The sequence below is a fragment of the Lycorma delicatula genome, chromosome 5, assembly GCF_047948215.1.
Source record: "Lycorma delicatula isolate Av1 chromosome 5, ASM4794821v1, whole genome shotgun sequence".
NCBI lineage: Eukaryota > Metazoa > Arthropoda > Insecta > Hemiptera > Fulgoridae > Lycorma > Lycorma delicatula.
Window position 1 is genome coordinate 60,196,953 of NC_134459.1, and position 20,686 is coordinate 60,217,638.

At 31.6% G+C, this 20,686-nt stretch overlaps 1 protein-coding gene across 3 annotated transcripts in view; it reads right to left on the minus strand.

Moving 5' to 3' along the window:
- The window catches only part of loco (regulator of G protein signaling family member locomotion defects), a 129,003-nt gene extending 115,201 nt beyond the window's left edge, over positions 1 to 13,802 (minus strand). For all 3 annotated transcript variants that reach the window (XM_075366236.1, XM_075366235.1, XM_075366238.1), the window contains exons 1-2: positions 12,665 to 13,802; positions 3,383 to 4,468 (exon numbers count right to left, since the gene is read on the minus strand). In XM_075366236.1, coding sequence (XP_075222351.1) covers positions 3,383 to 4,468; positions 12,665 to 13,357 — 1,779 coding nt within the window. In that variant the 5' untranslated portion in view covers positions 13,358 to 13,802. The remainder of the gene's footprint in view (positions 1 to 3,382; positions 4,469 to 12,664) is intronic.
- Between the last annotated feature and the right edge of the window lie 6,884 nt (positions 13,803 to 20,686).

A 20,686-nucleotide genomic window follows, 5' to 3' on the forward strand; every position in this document is an offset into this window, starting at 1 on the left:
TAACCAAACAGAGGTTACTTTCCGAACCATCCTTGTACATATCTAAAGTTAAAAACAAGTATAATTAAGAGTTAAATTCTAAATCAATAACAGTAAGTATTCTGTTATTATATAACTGCAATGCATAATTTCATTCATAAAAATAAATTGCTGTACAAATATATAAGACTATAATTAATTTTTTTCATGATATTCTAAATTTTTTTTAAAAATAATCATTTTTATCAATTGTGGTTATGAAGAAGAATTTTTTTGTTTCAAAAACAAAGCACGTATATTATACAATTAAATAAACATACATAAACCATCAAATCTTAACAAATGGGATGGGTTATACTAAATGATTACAAATCTTTGTAATAAAAAATAAATTAAATATATTTTATTAAAATGTAAATGTAAATAACTTTTGTGATTTTTGTAATATAACAATATTTTGATATAGTATATTTTAAAAGTACTACTACTATTTCTGTACCAAACAGCAACTGCAAAAGTATTGTTCAAAGATTTTTTTCAACTTGCTTTATTACATTGCTGCATATTATAATAAACTATTTTTTTTAACTTCATAATTATGATTTATAAGTAACAATTTTAAATTTATTTACATTAACTTTTAAATTTTGTAATATGATACTTAAGAAGAGCAGCCGCCTTAACTATTATTTTTACAAATTAAAGAACTATTATATCAATAAACAATGTTTAAATAATGAAAATGAAATGTTTTCAGAAAGCCCTTATTCAAGAGCAAGTGAGACAGCCAATTAAAGATAAGTAATAAACTGTTTCACTTCAACAACTGTAAAAACTTCATCATACACACAGATTGTACAGTAAGGTACTGAAAGACAAATGCGAGTGTGTGTCACACACACACACACACACACACTCTCTCTCTCTCTCTCTCTCTATCTATCTATCTATCTATCTATCTATCTATCTCTCACTCAAAAGTTTTCTATGGATTAATTAGAATACATAAAAACCAATAAACCATGAATTAGCAAGCTAATTATCATAAGCATATTCTAATGAGATATTAATTTTAAAAAATTCATCAAATTAACAACTGAATAATCAGCTAATTCAAAACCCAATGGAAACATAAAAAAAAAATTGCGCAAGCCAAAATTATATAATAAAAAATGTTATCAAAATATTTAAAAAGAGGTTATAATCAACATAATTACAGCAATATTAGTTATCAGTAATTGACTAATTGAGATATCACAAACGTTCCCAAATTATGTCACATAAACATGATTAAAAACTTAAATAATTTTTAACAGGTTAAGTTTAAGCAATAAAAACTTTATCCGCAACAGTTCTACAAATTCCAATCACTCAACTCTTCAATAAATCAATGACATTAAGAAGAAAAAAGAAAATGATCAAGTGTAAACACAAAGACGATAACATAAACAAAAAACATTAGCGTAACCTTTTTTATTTTTTAAGTGGGACTATAATGACTATTAACTGCTAATAAACACAAACAGTATGCAGTAAGTTTGATCACCATTATTTGAATTCAGACATCCATTTAATAAACGTATCTTTGACCACTGACATTTTACCTTATGCCACTTTTCAATTACCCAGATGCTACCTACCTGAGATGAGAGCTGTTGCAAAATCCTCAAATTGTAAATATAGATAGTTTAGCATCTTAACCCAGCATCAAGATAAATAACTAGTGCAAAACACTTGTCTACAGTTTATCAGTATTCAGACTGCAATAAGAATATTTATGAATATAAATACAAAATAAAACATTTTATTTATATAATTTGTTTAAAGGGAAAAAATCAAACCAATTGAAAACATTAGATTAAAAGATTTGACATATCTATGTTGCTATAAATAAGAATCTTTAAAACAGATTAAAATGATATCATAAAATAAAATAAAAATTCACTAGAGTAATGATTTCAAATATGCAAACAAATCACCTGCTCACCAATGCTCATAGACTGACAGAATCTATGTAATGTAAATAGAAAATGTCTACTTTGTCTGTACTCTCTCGAAGTACATTCAATATGCAAAAATATGCTGTTCATAAAAATAGAAACTGCAATTTCAATTTTATGAAATAACTCTCATAGGGAAAAACCTTTTTTACCCATAGACTCTTTCAAAACATTAGAGCAATAATCATGACACAGAAGTGATCAATATCCCAGTAAATAGATTTTAAAACTCAACCAAAAATGTTAATTTTTATTAAGCAAATCATAATAATTAGGGAGTCACTTAAATAATAATAATAATTACCTGAATCAAAAAACCAATCAGGAATCTTAACTAAAATGGGTGTTAAAATTCAAGTAAAACAAATTTAATGTAGAGTATAAGAGTATGGAAATTTTCCAAAGTTAAACAATGCTGGGTGGTACTGTTTCACAGCAATGCTTTTGCCATTTATTAGCGATCAGCAGTAATCATTGTCACTTTAAAAAATATACATACAATATACAAAAAATACACAATTAATTGAATAATTATAAAAAATTATCATTCCATAGCTAATATATAAATCTCAACAATAACATAAAAAAGAAACTCCAATCAGTAAAGTTATTTCTGATTAAAAAATAAACTATATTTTGACAATGAATGCAGAGATCATAACTAATATAAACATAATAATTATTATATTATAATAATATAAACATAACTAACAAAGAATAAAGAAATCATTAACTAAAAGCCTGAGTATAAATAATGATCCAATGAAATAATAGTATTACACATTAATATTTCTACATATAGATGTTTAATTAGTCTACTTTTAAATGAAAGTAATGTTACAATAACAGACAGTAGCAGTACTACTTTTTCTAGAAGTTCATTACTTGAATACAAAGTTGTATAGTAGCTTCAATATAACTTTTCATTCACCATCATCCTGGTTGAGTATGTGGCGCATGCTTGCGTCTTTTAGTAGCCAGCAGGTGAGCAGTTTCTATTATGGCTCAGTAAAGAGGAAACTCTGCCTGTGGACTTTTGTTTTCTTTCAAGGGATTATTCAGATAAGCCAAAGTGATGGCTGAGGTGCATATTGATTAATGGCAACACACTTCCTTATATTAATTTATAGTTTTAATTTAAAGCACATCAAATTGTAAGCTGCACACATATTACAATGATACTCGACCTCCACCAGACACTGTCACAGTAAGATGAATTTTTTTTAAATTAAATAAAAATCTCATGCAGTAAAAATGGTTCTACTGTAATTGAATGATCTTAACACATTCAAGGCACTCTTAAAGCACCCACAAAATTACACTTGTTTGATAGTCACACTGAACCATACTGATACAAGAAAAACTCTCAAATTACAATAAAAGGCAGAAAAAAGCTTACTCACCAGTTCTTGTGTTGCAGGTGAAGTTTCAAAACAATCAGAAACAAAACTTCTTAACTCTTGTAAACTACCCCAATGTTGCTGATTTCTACTAAGATGATTTGATGAAATAGAATTAACAGTTTGTTCAGAAACTTTTAAATCCTCTAAACTTTGTGATGTAGGAGGTGGAGGTACACCAAATACTTTTGGACTTAATTTATTATAAAGGGCATCTTGACTTCTAGCACTATCAATGCTCATATCATCTGCTGAATGTCTACCGGTTACAGCACTAGGACTTTTAGCTGCACCACTACTACTAACACTCATATCTTCACGTGGTTCATGTCCACCTTCTGAACTCGTACTAAGCGGTGAACGACTACGGTTACTAGCTGCAGCAACTACGGCCGCAGTAGTAGCAGATGATGATGATGATGATGCCACAAGTTGTGGATCACATGGCGCTGGCATGGCACGCACCGCTAACCTTTCACAATCACTAATTGTTTCTTGTCTTTCTTCACCACCTCTTATTTGTTGTATATGCAAACGCTGATTCTGTACATCAACAACTAATATTCTATCAGACTGATTTCCACAATCATCCCTAAAACCAATACCTGAATCACTATTACTAGTCGTAGTTGTCGAATCATTACTCGGTTGAGGTGAATTAGCCATTATCGGTTCATCAATATCATTTGCTCTATTACCACTGCCCGATTCATAAAAATTTCTAATAGCGGCAATAATACAGTCAGAATTCTGTGGAAATTCCCTACAATGTCCAGTAACTGGATCAATATTGCACTCGATTTTAAACATTTGAATTTTCTGCTGATGTTCAGCATGAGTTCTAGAGTCAATAGCAAAAACATGGCAAGAATTTGATGGATCTTCTCCAGTAGATGTAGTAACTATACCGAAATGTTTTCTATCTTCATCAGAACTAGAACCACAGAATGTAACCCTATCAGCTGGATATATTGCTAATATCTGTCCTGCACTATTAGTCAATCGTAAACTCTGCCTTAATACAGCCATTAATACAACTGTGTGAGTTCTTTTATCAGCTCTCAACCTTTTTATACATCCTCTTACAATCTGAAACAAAGATGATATACTAAAATTAGTGTTAATTATAGTGTTATTGTTCTTTACACAAATATAGATTAAAATTGCTTAAAAATTAAGATTAAAAAGACAACTAAAATTTTCAATCTTATTTCATTTTTTCCATGATAATAACTGTCAATGTTGAAAAGGTTTTACAGTATCATTTCACAAAAAAAATACACAAACGTATGAAAAAATATTTTTTAAATCCTCACAGCAGGCAACCTTTGCTCAAAGAAAGTAAATAGAAAGTATTACTTTATTCAAAATAGAAGTTTTTTTCCAGTCAATAATACTAACAAGCGGTTGAAAACTTGGAATTTGGGTACAAGAAATAAGCAAGCATGTGCAGACAGTACGAATGAGAATTTATTACCAAAAAATAATACAAATTTAATATGAAAATTAAATAATTTTAACACTACTTATTAATAGTAAAATAAACCAGTCATTATTGATACAAGCGCGCGCGCGCGCACACACACAATAATTATACATATTATTTTTATATATATTATACACATAGAATTAAAATAATAAAAACATTAACTAATTAAAACTACAAAGAGGTATCTTAACAACCTATCACTAACATATAAATGTTATAATACTAATTAATAAACAAATAAATTTTACATTAAAATGTTTGATAAAGCCAAAATCCCTGCAAAAATATTGAACATAAGCAGTGAGTAGAGAAAACTAATTTTATAAATAATTATATTCTGCTTCTAGGATACAATTTGGCAAATAAATAAATGAAAAGCAAATACTAATAGCTAAAAGGCAAAAACTAAAAAATGTTAAGTCTTCAGACCTTAATGTGACAAACAGTAAATGAGAAAAGAGGTACTGTTACTTCCGTAAACAACTGGCAAAAGTATAGTAGATTTGTAATGGAAATGAAAAATTCAACTGAAAGGAAAAATGTCACATTTATTAAAAATATTTTCAAACTACAAAAATTAAAATTCTAAAAAGCAAAGAAATTTATAAAACAACCCATGTACTCTTACTGCTGTAAAATGTACTGCTGTACAATTTTCTTAGAACTAACCTTGTAAAAGATTCAATAAATTGTATTCATTTTCTGAATAAACAGTATCCAAACTTGCAACTCACTGCAGAATCTAACATAAAAATCATAATTTTCTAAACCTTACCATACCCAAAAATAAACATGCATATTTCAAGCTACATTGAAACCCCACTACAACTGACCCATTTACCCATAACACCTTGTCACATCCATATAGCACAAGTTCACCTACAATATGTGTCACACCCATGCAGCACAAACATTTACCAAATCCAACTATTTACTGAGTTGCTTCTAAATTAGAAATGTAATACTGAGGATCATGCCAAATAAATTCACAGAAACCATTAACACAGCAAACCAAGTGTTTATAAATTTTATACTAACAGAAACTCACTAAATATTATATATACCACATGTACATTCAACCGCAGATACAAAGAATGGGCAGAAGGACCATATACAAGATCGAAATCAGTCTCCACATATCACATCATGGAAGTGGAACATTTAATAAAATATTAACTGCACTATACTAATTTTAACATTCATATTCATGAATTTAACATTCTATAATATCATAATATTTACAAACATACTAATTAAACAAAAAAACATACTGAAGAATTAACACATTACAATTATTATGTTCGTTTTAAAACCACAAACAAAATATTTAACATCTAACAATATAATAACTAAGCAAAAATGATAAACATAATAGCCAATACATATATAAATTAGACTGCAATGGCTAGAGTAAATACAGTATTGGGCAAACCAGAAATACATAAAGATAACATACCTACTTAAAACCAACAAATATGTATGTATATGAAAATAAAACGCCACTCACATTAGAATCAAAATTTGCAAATCACAACTTTAATATATAATATTTTACTACAGACAAAACAATTTCCCTAATGATTTTAAGATAAGATCATTAACAATAGCACCATCCACAACATCTGACAGTCTGAAAATATCACAGGATTATATTTTCAGTTGTTTATGAAGTAAGATGGTTTTTATTTTATTTTAGGTGTTAAATTTATTATCATTCATCAAGTCATTTAATGCATTGGCACGTTTAATTAATGCCTAGCTTAAAGCAGTAGCCCCTGAATAATGAAAAGTAGCCAGAATAAACATTCATGCAAACATAATGATAAAACAAGGTAAGATTATTAAAGCCCATACATCTAATATCAAACTCAAAAATATTTTAAAGGGTAAGAATGATTCAATCAGTAAGTAAGAATCATATTTGAATGAAAACAATATACTGAGTGATCCATTAAGAACTTCACAACTTTAAAAGCTTGCAAATATTTATTGAAAAAATTTACAGATCCTGTTGAGGTCTCATTTCATAGAAAAACACATCCTGTTTGTCACCCAACAATCACTTTGATTTGATATGACTTCCATTTGTAATGTGATATGAATCCCACCTAAAGTTGATTTCTTCCAGACTGTGGCCAGCAAGTTGGGTATTACCACTGTAGCTGTGGTGTTAGTTCGAAGTCTTAGCTCAAAAAGATTAACAGACAAAGGTGGTACATAAACCCCATTTTTAATGAAATTCCACAAGAAAGAATCTAGCTGGATCAAACCTGGGGAACGAGATGGCCACACAACCAATCCACCGACCTGGGAATTAAGTATCTAGAAAATCTCAGATTTCTAGGCAGTAGTGAGGTGATGCCCCGTCTTGCTGATGGTAATGACATCCATCTTGGTCATCATCGTCTAACTGAGGTATTAGAAAATTTTGAAGCATATCCAGATAAACAATTTCATTTATAGTTGCCTACTGGAAGAACAGGCTGTACAGCCTTTGTTTGTTAGAGCACAAAAAACATTAACCTTAGGGCTATCACAAATGTTCTGCAAAGTTTCATGAGGATTTTCGCTATCCCCGTATTTGGCAGTTACGGGTGTTTACTTTGTCATTGATGTGAAACACTGACTCATCACTAGAAATTACGTTGTCTAAAAATGTATTGTTGTCTGCAATTCTAACCACAATTGCCTCACAAAACTCCAGCCAAGCAACTTTTGTCATAATCTGCAATGTATTGAACCATGAGTAACCAAGGCGTTACGCATTAACGTCCCACGCCTGCATGTTTGTATGGCTTCAAATGCAATCGTTTACATAATATGTGCCAAATAGTTATTTGTAGAACTCCAGTTTCACGTAATACATATAAAGTTCATTTATTCAGACTACGTGCAAAGCTTTCTCTGAGTTGTTCCACAGCTGCTTCAGGGATGGGTGGGTGTCCTGGTGATTTTATATCTTTAATAGAACAACCTGTCTCAACAAACGTTTGGTGTAAAGAGTAAAATGTATGCCTACTGTACTCCCTACTGACAGGCTCCCTACTGTACTCTCTACAAAAATTATGTTGAACTTCTGCTGCTGACTGTAAATCATGAAACCAAAACATACATTGAGCACATTCCACACCAGTAAATGTATCCATTTTAACAACACTGGTGAGTGCTGGTGGACGAAATCAGTACTAATGAACTACACGAGTCAAAACTTGATGTATTTTGCTATGAAATGAGATCTCTACCAAATCTGTAAGTTATGTAAATAAATTTTTATATGCTTTTAAATTTGTGAAGTACTTTTTGAATCACTTGCTATTTCTACAGGGCTGTATCAGTTAAATTAATGTAAATATTTTTAAACAAAATAAATTTTTTTGATTATGGTTCATGAAAATTGGTGAAAATAAATGAAATGGGTGCAACTGATAATTAATTGGTTCATATCTTATATGTAGAAAAAAATCTGAAGAAGTAAAGCAGGAGATAAGAAAAATAAGAAACTACCAAAATGAATTTATCAAAGTATTAACTAGAGAACCAAAGACAAAACGAGTTTCCTAATGATTTTAAGATAAGATCATTAACAATAGCATCATCCACAAATAAAGCTGCAACAAATCTTGTTAGATTAAAATTCTGGAATGGTGAAAATAGTCATAAGAGCAACATATTGTAGGCTAATAATTTCCCATTAAGAACTCATAAACACTTCAGCGATCATCTCTAATAACTTAAATTATTAACCTGCAGAAGAAAGTCCTAACAGAAAATATGAAAATTCAACAGTAATTTTTTAAAACCTTACAAATGATTACTGCATTTTTGAAGGCACATACATGCAGGCAGATTTTGAAAGAAATCTAGGCACTCAAAAATGAAGCACAAAAACTTGAACAAGTAGGTTAATGGAGATCTATATGACAATGTTATTTTGATGCATCTTATTTTTGGCCAAAATTGATCAGAAATTAACATGTCAGTAGCTATAATAACTACAAAAAAAAGCATAAGACTAAAGCATTTTTTAATTGACATTTTTTACCTTTTTATCAAAACTATTCAATGCATTTTTCTTGTACTTCAACCTTGGTTAAAAATAAAAACCAGATGAAAACCTTGCAGCATGCTCATGCTCACAATACTCAAGCTCATACAATACAAAGAATAATTAACCCAATTACAATATGGACAAAAAAGCTACTATAACACTAGAAATGTAATAAACATTCTTTCTTTTTCCTGTTTAGCCTCCGGTAACTACTGTTTAGATAATACTTCAGAGGATGAATGAGGATGATGTGTATGAGTGTGAATGAAGTGTAGTCTTGTACATTCTCAGTTCGACCATAACTGAGATGTGTGGTTAATTGAAACCCAACCACCAAAGAACACCGGTATCTATGATCTAGTATTCAAGTCCGTGTAAAAATAGCTGGCTTTACTAGGACTTGAACGCTGGAACTCTCGACTTCCAAATCAGCTGATTTGGGAATACGCGTTCACCACTAGACCAACCCGGTGGGTTGAAATGTAATAAACAGCCAATGATGATCTAAACCTTGTCACACAAAACCGTACAGTAAACCAGAACATAACAGTATGATGATTCTAATTTAATTTAGCACAATCCATCTGAGATAAGCACCTATCTAAAAATAACTTGTAGTAAAAAAAAATAATAGAAAATTGTAATAAAACAATATATTTTTCTTGACAATAAAAATTTTTAGGAAAACATGTTACCGCTATATTACAATCTCATAAAGTAAAACAGAAAAAATATTTGTTACCTAAATGTATTACTTCAATACCCAATAAGCTGTTGTCTGTTAAATTATTGTCATAATTTTCCAAATTCATCACAATATCTTCAATAACATTTTCACACAAACCCTCTGCTTCCCATGCTTTTTTTTCTTCTTTAATTACATGTTCAATACAATTTTTCCAAGCATTTGCACCTACTCTATTAACACTTTCTACCAATAAATTTTTTTACATCGTTTAACTTAAACGTTGCGTTATTACTCCCAATGTAGCCTTTGACTAGGTCCAAAATCAATTCTATTGGATTAAAATTGCAATGGTATGGAGGAATACACAGCACAATTTTTTGATTTTGCCAATTCATCTACTTGATAAATGAATATATTTTTATCTAATTGATTTTACTATTTTTAAAAGTTTTACGTTTAATATGTCCTTGGTGTGTGCGATTTCTTCAATTTAACCATTCAGCAATTTCTAATTTTCTGGTCAAAGTGTTTGGAATTTTTCAGTTTTCACGCAAGATTATGGTGCATTATCCATTACTATGATAGATCCTTCAGTAACAATTTTTTTAAACCACTGCATAAAATTGTCATCATTCATTTCATTGTGACACTCTTGGAAAGACCTGGATTCTATTAACCACAAGCCATCATTCTCATAACCCAATTTTCACTTCCTATGAGCATTATTATTAATCATTTACTTTTTCTAGCCAGGGTTTTCATCCCAGTTGGCAAACTTTTCATAATGCTGTCTTCTGTGGCACGAGTGGTAGCAACTCAGCCTTTTATCCAGAGGTCCTGAGTTCAAATTCCAGTCAGGTATAGCATTTTTCATATGCTACAAAATTCCATTTCCACATCCCACGTACAAGCTTCAAGGTTAGGTGGTGATAACATCAAGCCAAAAAGAAAAAAACATCTTTTGCGCTGTTTATTTCATCTACCCATACTTTTCCTGTACATGTCCTGCATTAACCCGTTTCATCTAGATAATAAATTGTCTTAGCCTCTTCACAAAATTGCTTAATTTCTCTTAAATACTCCCTATGCCATGAAATAATATCGGTCATGTTCAATCAATAAAGAATTATTTGGTATTAATGTAGAAGGCGAATCTACCGCTGTAGTTAGTTTAGTTCTTAGATAGCGCCACAGAAACACTATATTGAAATAAGAAAATAAATAAATAAAATTATAAATATTATCTAACCAAACTTAACCTACCATCATGCATAAGTTTTGGTTGGAATATATTTATAATTTTATTTATTTATAAATTTTCTAATTTTATTATTTTCTTATTTATTAATTTTCTTATATAGTAATTCAGTGGCACCATCTAAGAATTATCTAACTACAAAGGCAGATCACCTCCTACATTAATACCAATTATTTTTTCTGGACATGAAACAAAAATTCATTGATTTTAAAACACGATGTAATATAATTCTAGAAAAATTTGGCAGTTCAGAATTGATAGTCACAGCATTAAATATTTTGTTCCAATAAGGAAGCTCATTATTGGAATAAAATAATGAACTTTTTTCTGATCACTTTTCAATTTTTTTCACATGCTTTTGAGTCTTTTTGAGGTTAACATGTTTACCATTAATTTTATGTTTCTTTTTTATATTAAAAATTGTTCTTTGTTCTAATGCCCGTTGCACTACTTGCTTTCTGAGCAATGTCTCTGACTGCAGTTTCAGGGTTATCTTTTTATAAGGTTATATACACATTGCTGTTTTTTGGGTTTTTTTTTGGAGCTACTTAAGGGGTTTTCCCAGTTTATGTTTCACAACAAAATCACACATTATTAAAACTTGATTGGCACGAAAACACAGGTAATTTAAAATGAAAATAACACTGAATAAAACTGTTATAAAAAATAAACTACAAAACTGTATCACACCGTACAGAGTAACACGGTAATGTAAGCTGAAATACTTTCTTTCACTTTACTGAATAATAGTGTGAAGCATTTACAAATGATGTTATCATTATTAAACAACAATAACAAAGACTTAACAAAATTTTTAATTTTAATCATTGGCATGCCACAGCGCCAGACAAGTGATAGCTGACAATACATTATTATACATATAAAGCAATAATTGCACTTGCATGTGGAAGTGACAGAATGAATCTATCTAAACTACTGATTTATTACTCATATATGCTGAATTCAATATATCTCCGCACAAACTCGTGAGACAAGCTTTAATATTGTTAAAAACAAACCAACAGATAGAAAAGGGTTAAGAGATACTGTCTGCCTTATCATTCAAATTGTATCACTTTAGATGTTATTTTAACATAATCTGTACCATGACCTTTAGTAAAAATACTATTACTCAATTCAGGAAAAGAATGTACTTTTCTTCTGAAATATATATCCTAAACACAGGCTGTGCTAAGAGAAAGATAGGAAAAACATTTCAAAGATTACAGATTTCATAATTACTGTACTAGAAAAATAAAGGGAAAGAAAATTTTGATAGCTTTTACAGAAACAACCAACAAATTGTATAATGTTTACATATTACATCTTCAAATTTTACACAACAGGATCAAATTTTGCAAAATCACCTCATAATAATAACCATATAGACAATAACCACAACAAGTGGATTTTACACATAATAATACGCTTTGGCAGTGGGAAATTTACAAACATTGAAATTTGACTAAACCATTGGCCTACAAAATGAAGACATATATAGTTAAAGAGCACTATCAATTAAACCTACAGAGTACATCAATTTTATAAAACAATAAATATTATAAGAGTGCCACCAGTTAACTCAATGAAGAAAATTCTGCTACTTAGGTCCAAAAAGTCATTTGGAAGGAAATGTCAACTAAATTTGAAAATGAGTCTGTTTATGTAAAATAGTTTTATATTCTACAAGTTTCTATAATTCTAAAAATTTTTAATTCTGTAAAACCTTGAGTAGACATAAATAACTATTTGAAATTAATTACTATGCACACATAAAAATATAACAAAAATTAACTGCCTACCTGAAGTCTGGAACCTGGTGGAATTTTTCTAGGCATCTCAATAGTGCCTAAATAACCAACAATAGCCTGCAACAACTGTTCTTCTACTTCAGGAACTTGGCTATTTGCTCTTGATGGGCCTGGGAAGTAGAGACGAGGTAAAGGTGGTGGTAAATGATTTGGTGCTTTCCACTGAGGACTTTCTGAAATTGTTTTATTGTTACGAACTGCAGTAACATGTAAAGCAGGTTCTAAAATAACTTGTTCTCCAAACATTACACCAGACCTAAGATCTCTCACCACCTTTGCTGCTCTACTTTGCTGTGTCACACCATTAGATCGAGAATTTTGAACATTACTCCTTAATTTATGAGGATACTTTGGTTTTTGTCTTGCGGTAACTATGGCATCATCATCTGAGCTATCAGAGTAGTAATTTTCAGCTATTTGAAGCTTAAGTATTCCAGATGACGATGCAATAAGTCTAACCACATCGTCATGAGGTACTTTACTAACACTCTGTCCTTCTACGGCAACTAAGTAAGCACCTGCTCTCAAACCAGCACTTTCTGCAGGGCTTCCAGCTACAATACAACTTAAGATGCATGGCTGCTGCCCTGATATTGTGAAACCGAACCCATTCTTCCCCCTACTAACTTCAACAGTTCTAACACCATAATTAGGCCTCTTTTTTCTTCTACGAACAGGGTGCATGTTGAAAGATTTATATCCGATAACGTTTTATCTATTGTAGAACACTACAACAACACTTTAACTTCCAGTGATACGACATATTAACTTTATACATAAAAATATCAACAATTACATTAACATAAAAATCATATAAACAACAGAAACATAAATACATCATTCGAGTCATAATACACTAGCGCACGGGAGTTTTAAATCCTGAATAACTAAAATTACGTAAAGCTTAAAATCACAATTTAGTTCTACAATTATTTTCTTAATGGTATATTCACTTATATAAGCTTATTTAGCTTCATAAAACTAATAGAAATCTGATAAATATTGCGTTAAATGCGTATATTTTTAAACGATCACGATAACTCTTACATACAAACATGATTTAACCCAATGAAATAAACAATCTCACGCAAACTTCATCAACACCACCACATATCTTTGACAACGGACATTGACGACCGAACATTCCAAATTCCATTCGCATTTCTTCTTTCTCTCTCACTTTCGTGGCATTCACGTTCGGATGACAACAATAAGAACGTAAATATAAACAAAAATAAACTGCCTAATTTTCAAATAAATAATTTCATCCCTATTACCTTTATATCTTTTCTTCACATGACCATTCTAGATTAAAATATACGACGCTGAGATGATTTAACGAACATTAAAAAAAAATATATACTTTTCAATTTCCGTTCAATTTTTCTAAATAATTACTTTACAAAAAATCGAATTAGACGCTGTGGTTATGAAAATTTACAAGAAATTTCTTCTGTTTAACAAATAATTCAACTAAAGTCACTCATACAGTACGTTGAGTTGTCTAACCTGTCCTTCTGTATGTGTTACGTTTAATTCAAACTGCATGGTTTGATCGGAGTGAAGAGTAAACATACTATTACATTGAAGATATTTATTTTCTGTTTATTGATTTCATGTAAATTAGAGCATACCATAGTAAGTTTTTTTATCCAAAAAATGAGAATGAGTATTTTACTACTTTTTTAGAGAATAGGGCTTTTATTGGTTTTAGACTAATGCATCACTCAGTGAAATATTCGCCGACCAGTGGACAAGTCATTACTTCACTACTTCTGAACTTCTGCAGACGTGCAGAATCACTAATATAACAAAAACTTAAATAAAGCAATATCGGAAAAAGTAATATTAAAACTATTATTAACAAAAGTTGAAAATTAATACTGTGATATTCTAAGACTAGTATAATCTTTTTCAAAAAGTCTTATGCTTTTGGAATAATGTTAAAAAACAATCAGTTGGGATTGTAACAGTTGGACCCTCCAATTGACTGTTATGAACCAGTGGAAGAAACGTTGAAACCACTGTGTAACATCCCAAGGCTCATACTTCAAAGGAGATAACTTGTAATTTCAGCTAAATTCAATAAGTCCAAAAGATAATTAAATAAAAAATTAGTACCCCTACTTTTGGGACAAACATCATACTTTCCGTATAATAATTTCATATTTCCGTATTGTATATGTATTGTGGTTCTACAAAGATATTGAGAGATAGCATTCGTAAAAAATTCTAACAAATATAATTTATTTACTCTTAAATAATGTAATAAAATAAGTCAATTATAACTACCAAAATACAATTCCGATTTTACTGTACACCTTACAATAGCTAATACAAAATTAACAAGAGATTACAGCTAATAATCACAAAATCAACAACTCACTTTATGCAAGAATTATTTACTTGTAATATTTACAAAAGGAAAATTGATGTTTTATAAATGAATAATCTCACTTTATCCCCTGTTCACAATGAACTACCAAACAGCTTCTGGTGCTTAACCACAGACAATAATACTAACCGAAAATTGAATATTTGTAATGCACTCTTCGCTCGTTTGTTACCCCATACTCACTCCAAATACTCAACACTCACTATGGTAATTTATTGCAAACTGTACTTGTATTTATTGCACACTGTGCTGAACTGTAACTCACTGGTACTCGACAGTATTAGTATCTCCAGGTCTAGGGCTTACATGTAATACCAGTAGCCAACTCATACATTTGTGTGTTCAAGAGTAAAGATTTCTATTGTTCACACCTTCTATGCTTTTCTATAAATTCTTCCTAGAAAGAATTTTTTTCTATTTTCTCTTTAAATTCGCTCTTCATTTTCTCTCTTTTTCTTCTGGAAGCTTCTACACCCATTACACTGCCTCCTTCTTAAAGCTGTTTGCCCCAAATAACCACAAGATGAGGCACCAGGCGAATAAAATTAACTAAGGTCTTCTTTGTCCTTGGATTACACAGAATTCTGTAGACTACATTTTTTATTGTAATCAAAAGATTCTAAGGACCTTCCCAATTGGTCTGAAATTCTGGACATCTTCCAATTGTATTCCTTGGATGGTACAGCCGTACTCAATATTCTTCTTAAAACCCGACGAATTTTCCTGTAGGTTGTATCTTCCTTTCATGCAATCATTGGCCATCTTCAGATGTTATCGGGCATCATGATGGACTTCTGGACTTCTGTTAGGTACCTAACTATTCTACTGTGTACTGTATTGTACTGCTGTTTTCCTGCCAGTGAACTGAATACCAAATCACATGGCAATCTCAGCTCTCTTCCGAAGATCGTCTTGGTGGGTGTAATTCCCATTAGTTCATGCACAGTTGCTCTTTAAGCATTTAGAAAGAGAGATAGTTTCTTGTGCCAATCGTGCTGATTAACCAAGATATCCTTTTGTATGTGCTCCTCTATACATTTGTAGTAGCGTTCTACCATGCCATCTGTCTGGCTGAAGCAACATAGTTCTTGTTTTATGTACACCAAAACTCTCAAAAACCTCTTGCAAAAGAAGAGATTCAAAGTTCCACTCTTAGTCACTGTGTATTTCTTTCGGTACCCCAAACGGTAGAAGAATTCATTCGCCAGAGCTTTTGCTACCGATGATGCTTTTTGGTTTGGTAAAGGGGAGACTTCCAGCTAATTACAATTAATGAAGTAATCTATGGTTACTTTCAATTATTTATTTCCTATGTTGATAATCGGGAAAGGTCCAGCAATATCAATGGTGATGCACTCAAATGGTGCTCCCATGTTACATTGATGCATGTGAACTCGGCTCCACATTCTGGGTCCTCTTCTAGCGACAGACATGTCACAATTTTCAAGCTGGCTTGTGATTGGAGCCAGTAGTTGCATTGTCGCATCTTGTCCAACGTTTTATTGACACCAAGGTTAAAGTGGAGGGTGTCTTCCCATAGGGGAAGACTCCATGTGGCAGTTTCAGTCACTACGCCACCCCCTCTGAACCTAACCCCTTATGGGCTTTACTGGAGGTCATCTTCAAAACCTCAGCAAAAGGCACCTCCCAGCCTTGTTCTTGCCTCAGTCAAGATGCCACCGATGCAAATGCCATGTACTACCAACATTAAGAACTCTCAAGAAAAGAAAGCAAAACACATAAACTAAGTCTCAAACAAGACTGAATAACAAAAATAAGGAACTGAGATCTACTACCTACCCAAAAGGTAAAGAATTGATTTCAAAAGCAATAACAAAGAATATGAGAACAACAACAAACATAAAAGATAAACCACGAATGCAAAACAACAAAAGCGTAACATAACAACAAAAACAGAAACAGAAAGCGGGAAAGCCCAAGCGGCACCCTAAACCTCTCAGCAAGTCTTTCTTTTGCCAAGTAATTTATGAAGTTTTCCACTACGACCCACTCGGCCTGGTTTCGCCAAATAACACGGAGATCTAACGCCGACCCGATAATATCGAGCCGAAAAATAGTCTACGTGTGCATCAACTCGCACTTGGAGCATTCATACAAAACATGATGAACGCCGTCCAACTGTCCGCATTGCGGACACATTCCTGAATCCAACATTGCCGCTTTTATTTCCGCTTTTTGCCAGCCAGTAGCTTCTATAGTTGTAATTCGATGTAAATCTGAAACTTCGGCTTATGTTCTACCTTGTGGCAAAACTACAGCTGACGTTACAGAGTCTTCTGGTAAGAGCGTTCACATTTGAATGTTTCTTTCTTGAAGTTATATTCTTGAAGACGTTCATTTTTAAAACTGAATAGCTACATGATTTCCGAATGATCAGTGTGAAGTGCCTTCCGTATAGATATTATAGAAGTGTTGTATCTTTACTACATCAAGTTATTCTCGATGACTCACACAGTACTTTCTCTCCGGTTTCGATAGTTTTGATGAAACAGCCGATTACTCGTTCTTTAACGTGTTTTATTTACGAGAGTACCCCGCCGATTCCAACATTGCTTGGAACATTGCTTCCAACATTGTTTGTCTGCAAAATTGAACAAGCATCGATTTGCAGCAAAGTCTGTTCCTCGTTTGATGACCAAACAGCAGAAAGAACATCAAGTGGACTTTTGTCGGCAACTTCTTGAACAAGCCAATGACGGTGAAGTATTCATGCTAAAGATCATCACGAGAAATGAAAGCCGGGTTTAAGGCTACGACATCGAGACAAAAGCTCAATCATCACAATGGATTGGTAAAGGATCTCAACGCCCAAAGAAAGCACATCAGTCTCAATTTAATGTTAAAGTGATGCTCTCTGGTTTTATAAATTTATAATGGCATTGTGCATTTTGAATTCTTGCCTCAAGGTGAAACAGTGAACCGTGCGTACTCTCAAGATGTTTACAACGGTTACATGAAAAAATTCACAAAAAAATACCAGAGTTGTGGCGAGACAACTCGTGGTTCGTTCACCACGACAATGTGCCCGCATCTCAGCTTTGTCAGTTCATCAGTTTTGTGCCAAAAATAGATGACAGTCTTCCTATTCGCCAGACCTGGTTCCTAGCGATTTTTTCTTATTTCCAAAATTAAAATCAGTGATGAAAAAATGCTATTTTGAGATTGTTGATGACATTAAACCAAATTCGTCAAGGACATTAAAGGCCATTTCAAATAAACTATCCAGGAGTGCTTCGCAAAGTGTAAACACCACCGGGAAAAGTATGTATATAGGAGAGAGGAGTACTTTAAAGGGAACAAGTACCAATAATCTGTATAATTAATAATAAAGATTAAAAAAATAAACTGACTACTTTTCAAACAGACCTCGTAGATTAAATCATTCAAAACTGATTCCATTACTCATTCAAATGTTGCTGGTGCATTGCATTGTCCAAAAGACATCACTGTGAATTGCCACAGATTTCACCCAGTAGAAAATCCAGCTTTCCCCTTTCTTCTGGCTGCACAGCAACCTACCAGTATCCACTATTCAAATCTAACATAGATAACAATTTTGAACCTTGAAGACTGTCTAAGGTGTAATCGATTTATGGTAGAGGAAAGTAGCCCTTTTTTACAGTGTCATTCAGTCTTTGATAAATCTTACAGAAACACAGTTCACCATTCTTCTTTTTGACTAGACTTGTGACCAAGGAAGAGGACCAAGGACTGTGGGAATCCTAAATGACTGCTTCATGTTCATATCTTATACCATCATTCACAATAAATTCACCCAAAAAGAAAGATAAAGAAAATTGAAATTTTCTGATGACACTGCTATTCTAGCAGAAACTAAAAATGAATACAAGAAATTCTTCATAGCACAGATTCATCTGAATCAGTTCATTTTGAAAATGAATAAAAGTAAAATACGAGATATATGTGACCAAACGGAGAATGATGAGGAATTAAGTATTATGATATGGGAATGTAATCTGAGGTTTGTCAGTGAAGCTGTTTCTATTTCTAAGCGAAAGCAATGAGAACTAATGATTGTGAGCTCTTTGGGAGAGACTGTGGAAGTGTCTGTACCTACATAACAAACTACGTCACTTCATTCTCACACTGCCATTCAGATGTTGTGAATCATTTAGTGCAGTTGTATTTTCTGTTGTGTACCAGAATAATGCTATATTTAAAAGTGAGGACAATGTCAATTTAAAATTTCAAGTAAAATACTAACAGAATGTTTTCAAATGCTTACTGCAGCTAACAAGAAATACAACATGTCTCACATACGAGTTTGAATGATAAAAAAGATTTAGTAAAGGATGTCAAACTGTGGACTTTCCATTTCAAGGACCGAAGAAAATTAAGAAAAAGTTAATCTTTTAGTGGTCTTAAAGTTAAAAGTTTTTGAGAAGATCACTATGTGATAGCTGATGTTGTCAACATTGGCAAAGAAAATGCGTGGAAAATTTTTCATGATCTCAATATAAAAAAAAGTTTGTGCCTAGATGGTCCCTAGGTTTTTCAAATCAGAGCAAAAAATTGCCTCAAAGAAATTTATGCTAACATTTCTGCAGCAGCTTGATGTCTTCCCCTAACCATTTTTAAAAAAATCATCATTTCTGACCAAATCTGAATTATCTTTGTATATTTGGGAGTAATTTATGTCTCATATCAGGTCAATTTTATTATTTTGGTTTTTTTCATCTAATATATATATTGTAAAAACTATTGCTGCAACAATTAAGAGCAATACTGTTTGACTTAAATATCATTTCTGACTCCAATTTGGATTCAGACCAGAATGCAGAACATAAAAATAGATTCATAAAAGTATAAATATATCTCTAAAGCACTTGAGAAAAGTAAGTATTATTTGGCATTTCTACTTGTTTTCATTTTATTAATGTAGATTATTTATTTAATGTATATGTATGGGTGCACATATATATGTATATATTTAATATTTATGTATTATTTAATGTAATGTTCTACATTTTCATTTTTAATCTAAAATGGCTAGTGTTTTAATAATGATTCACCAGTTTCTTCCATTTCAACCATTAAACCTTATACTTCTTACATTACAATATTTTACTTGATGGTAATACAGCAACATTTGAGTAACAAATTTTATACTTTTCTCATCATATCGTTCTACCAAACTACAAATAAATTGCCTTATCTGCAATTTTGTCCACAGATTGGTTTTAACTATAGTAAACTATTAACAAACTTTCATCAAGCTTTTACAGAAATACTCATCAATGCTGTAAATGTATATTGAGTTTTTGTGCAGTTGCTAGTTTTTTCTTGTAAGAATTATTTGCTAGAGACATATATTATAAAGACTGTTAGCGTTCTGACAAGATATTTATTACAGTCGTAAATGGAGGAAAAGTAATTTCTTGAAAATTAAGCATTCCCTTTTACAAGTGAAACGGTTTATTGTTAATTTCCTTATTGAACCGAATGTAGCTGAGAGTACAAGGATATCAAGCTGAACAAAAAGAAGGTAATATCTATCCATATCAGTATTGCCAATGACATAAATAAATATAGTGAAAATAATTACTATCAGAGAAAGTGCTCCACATTTGTCAGAC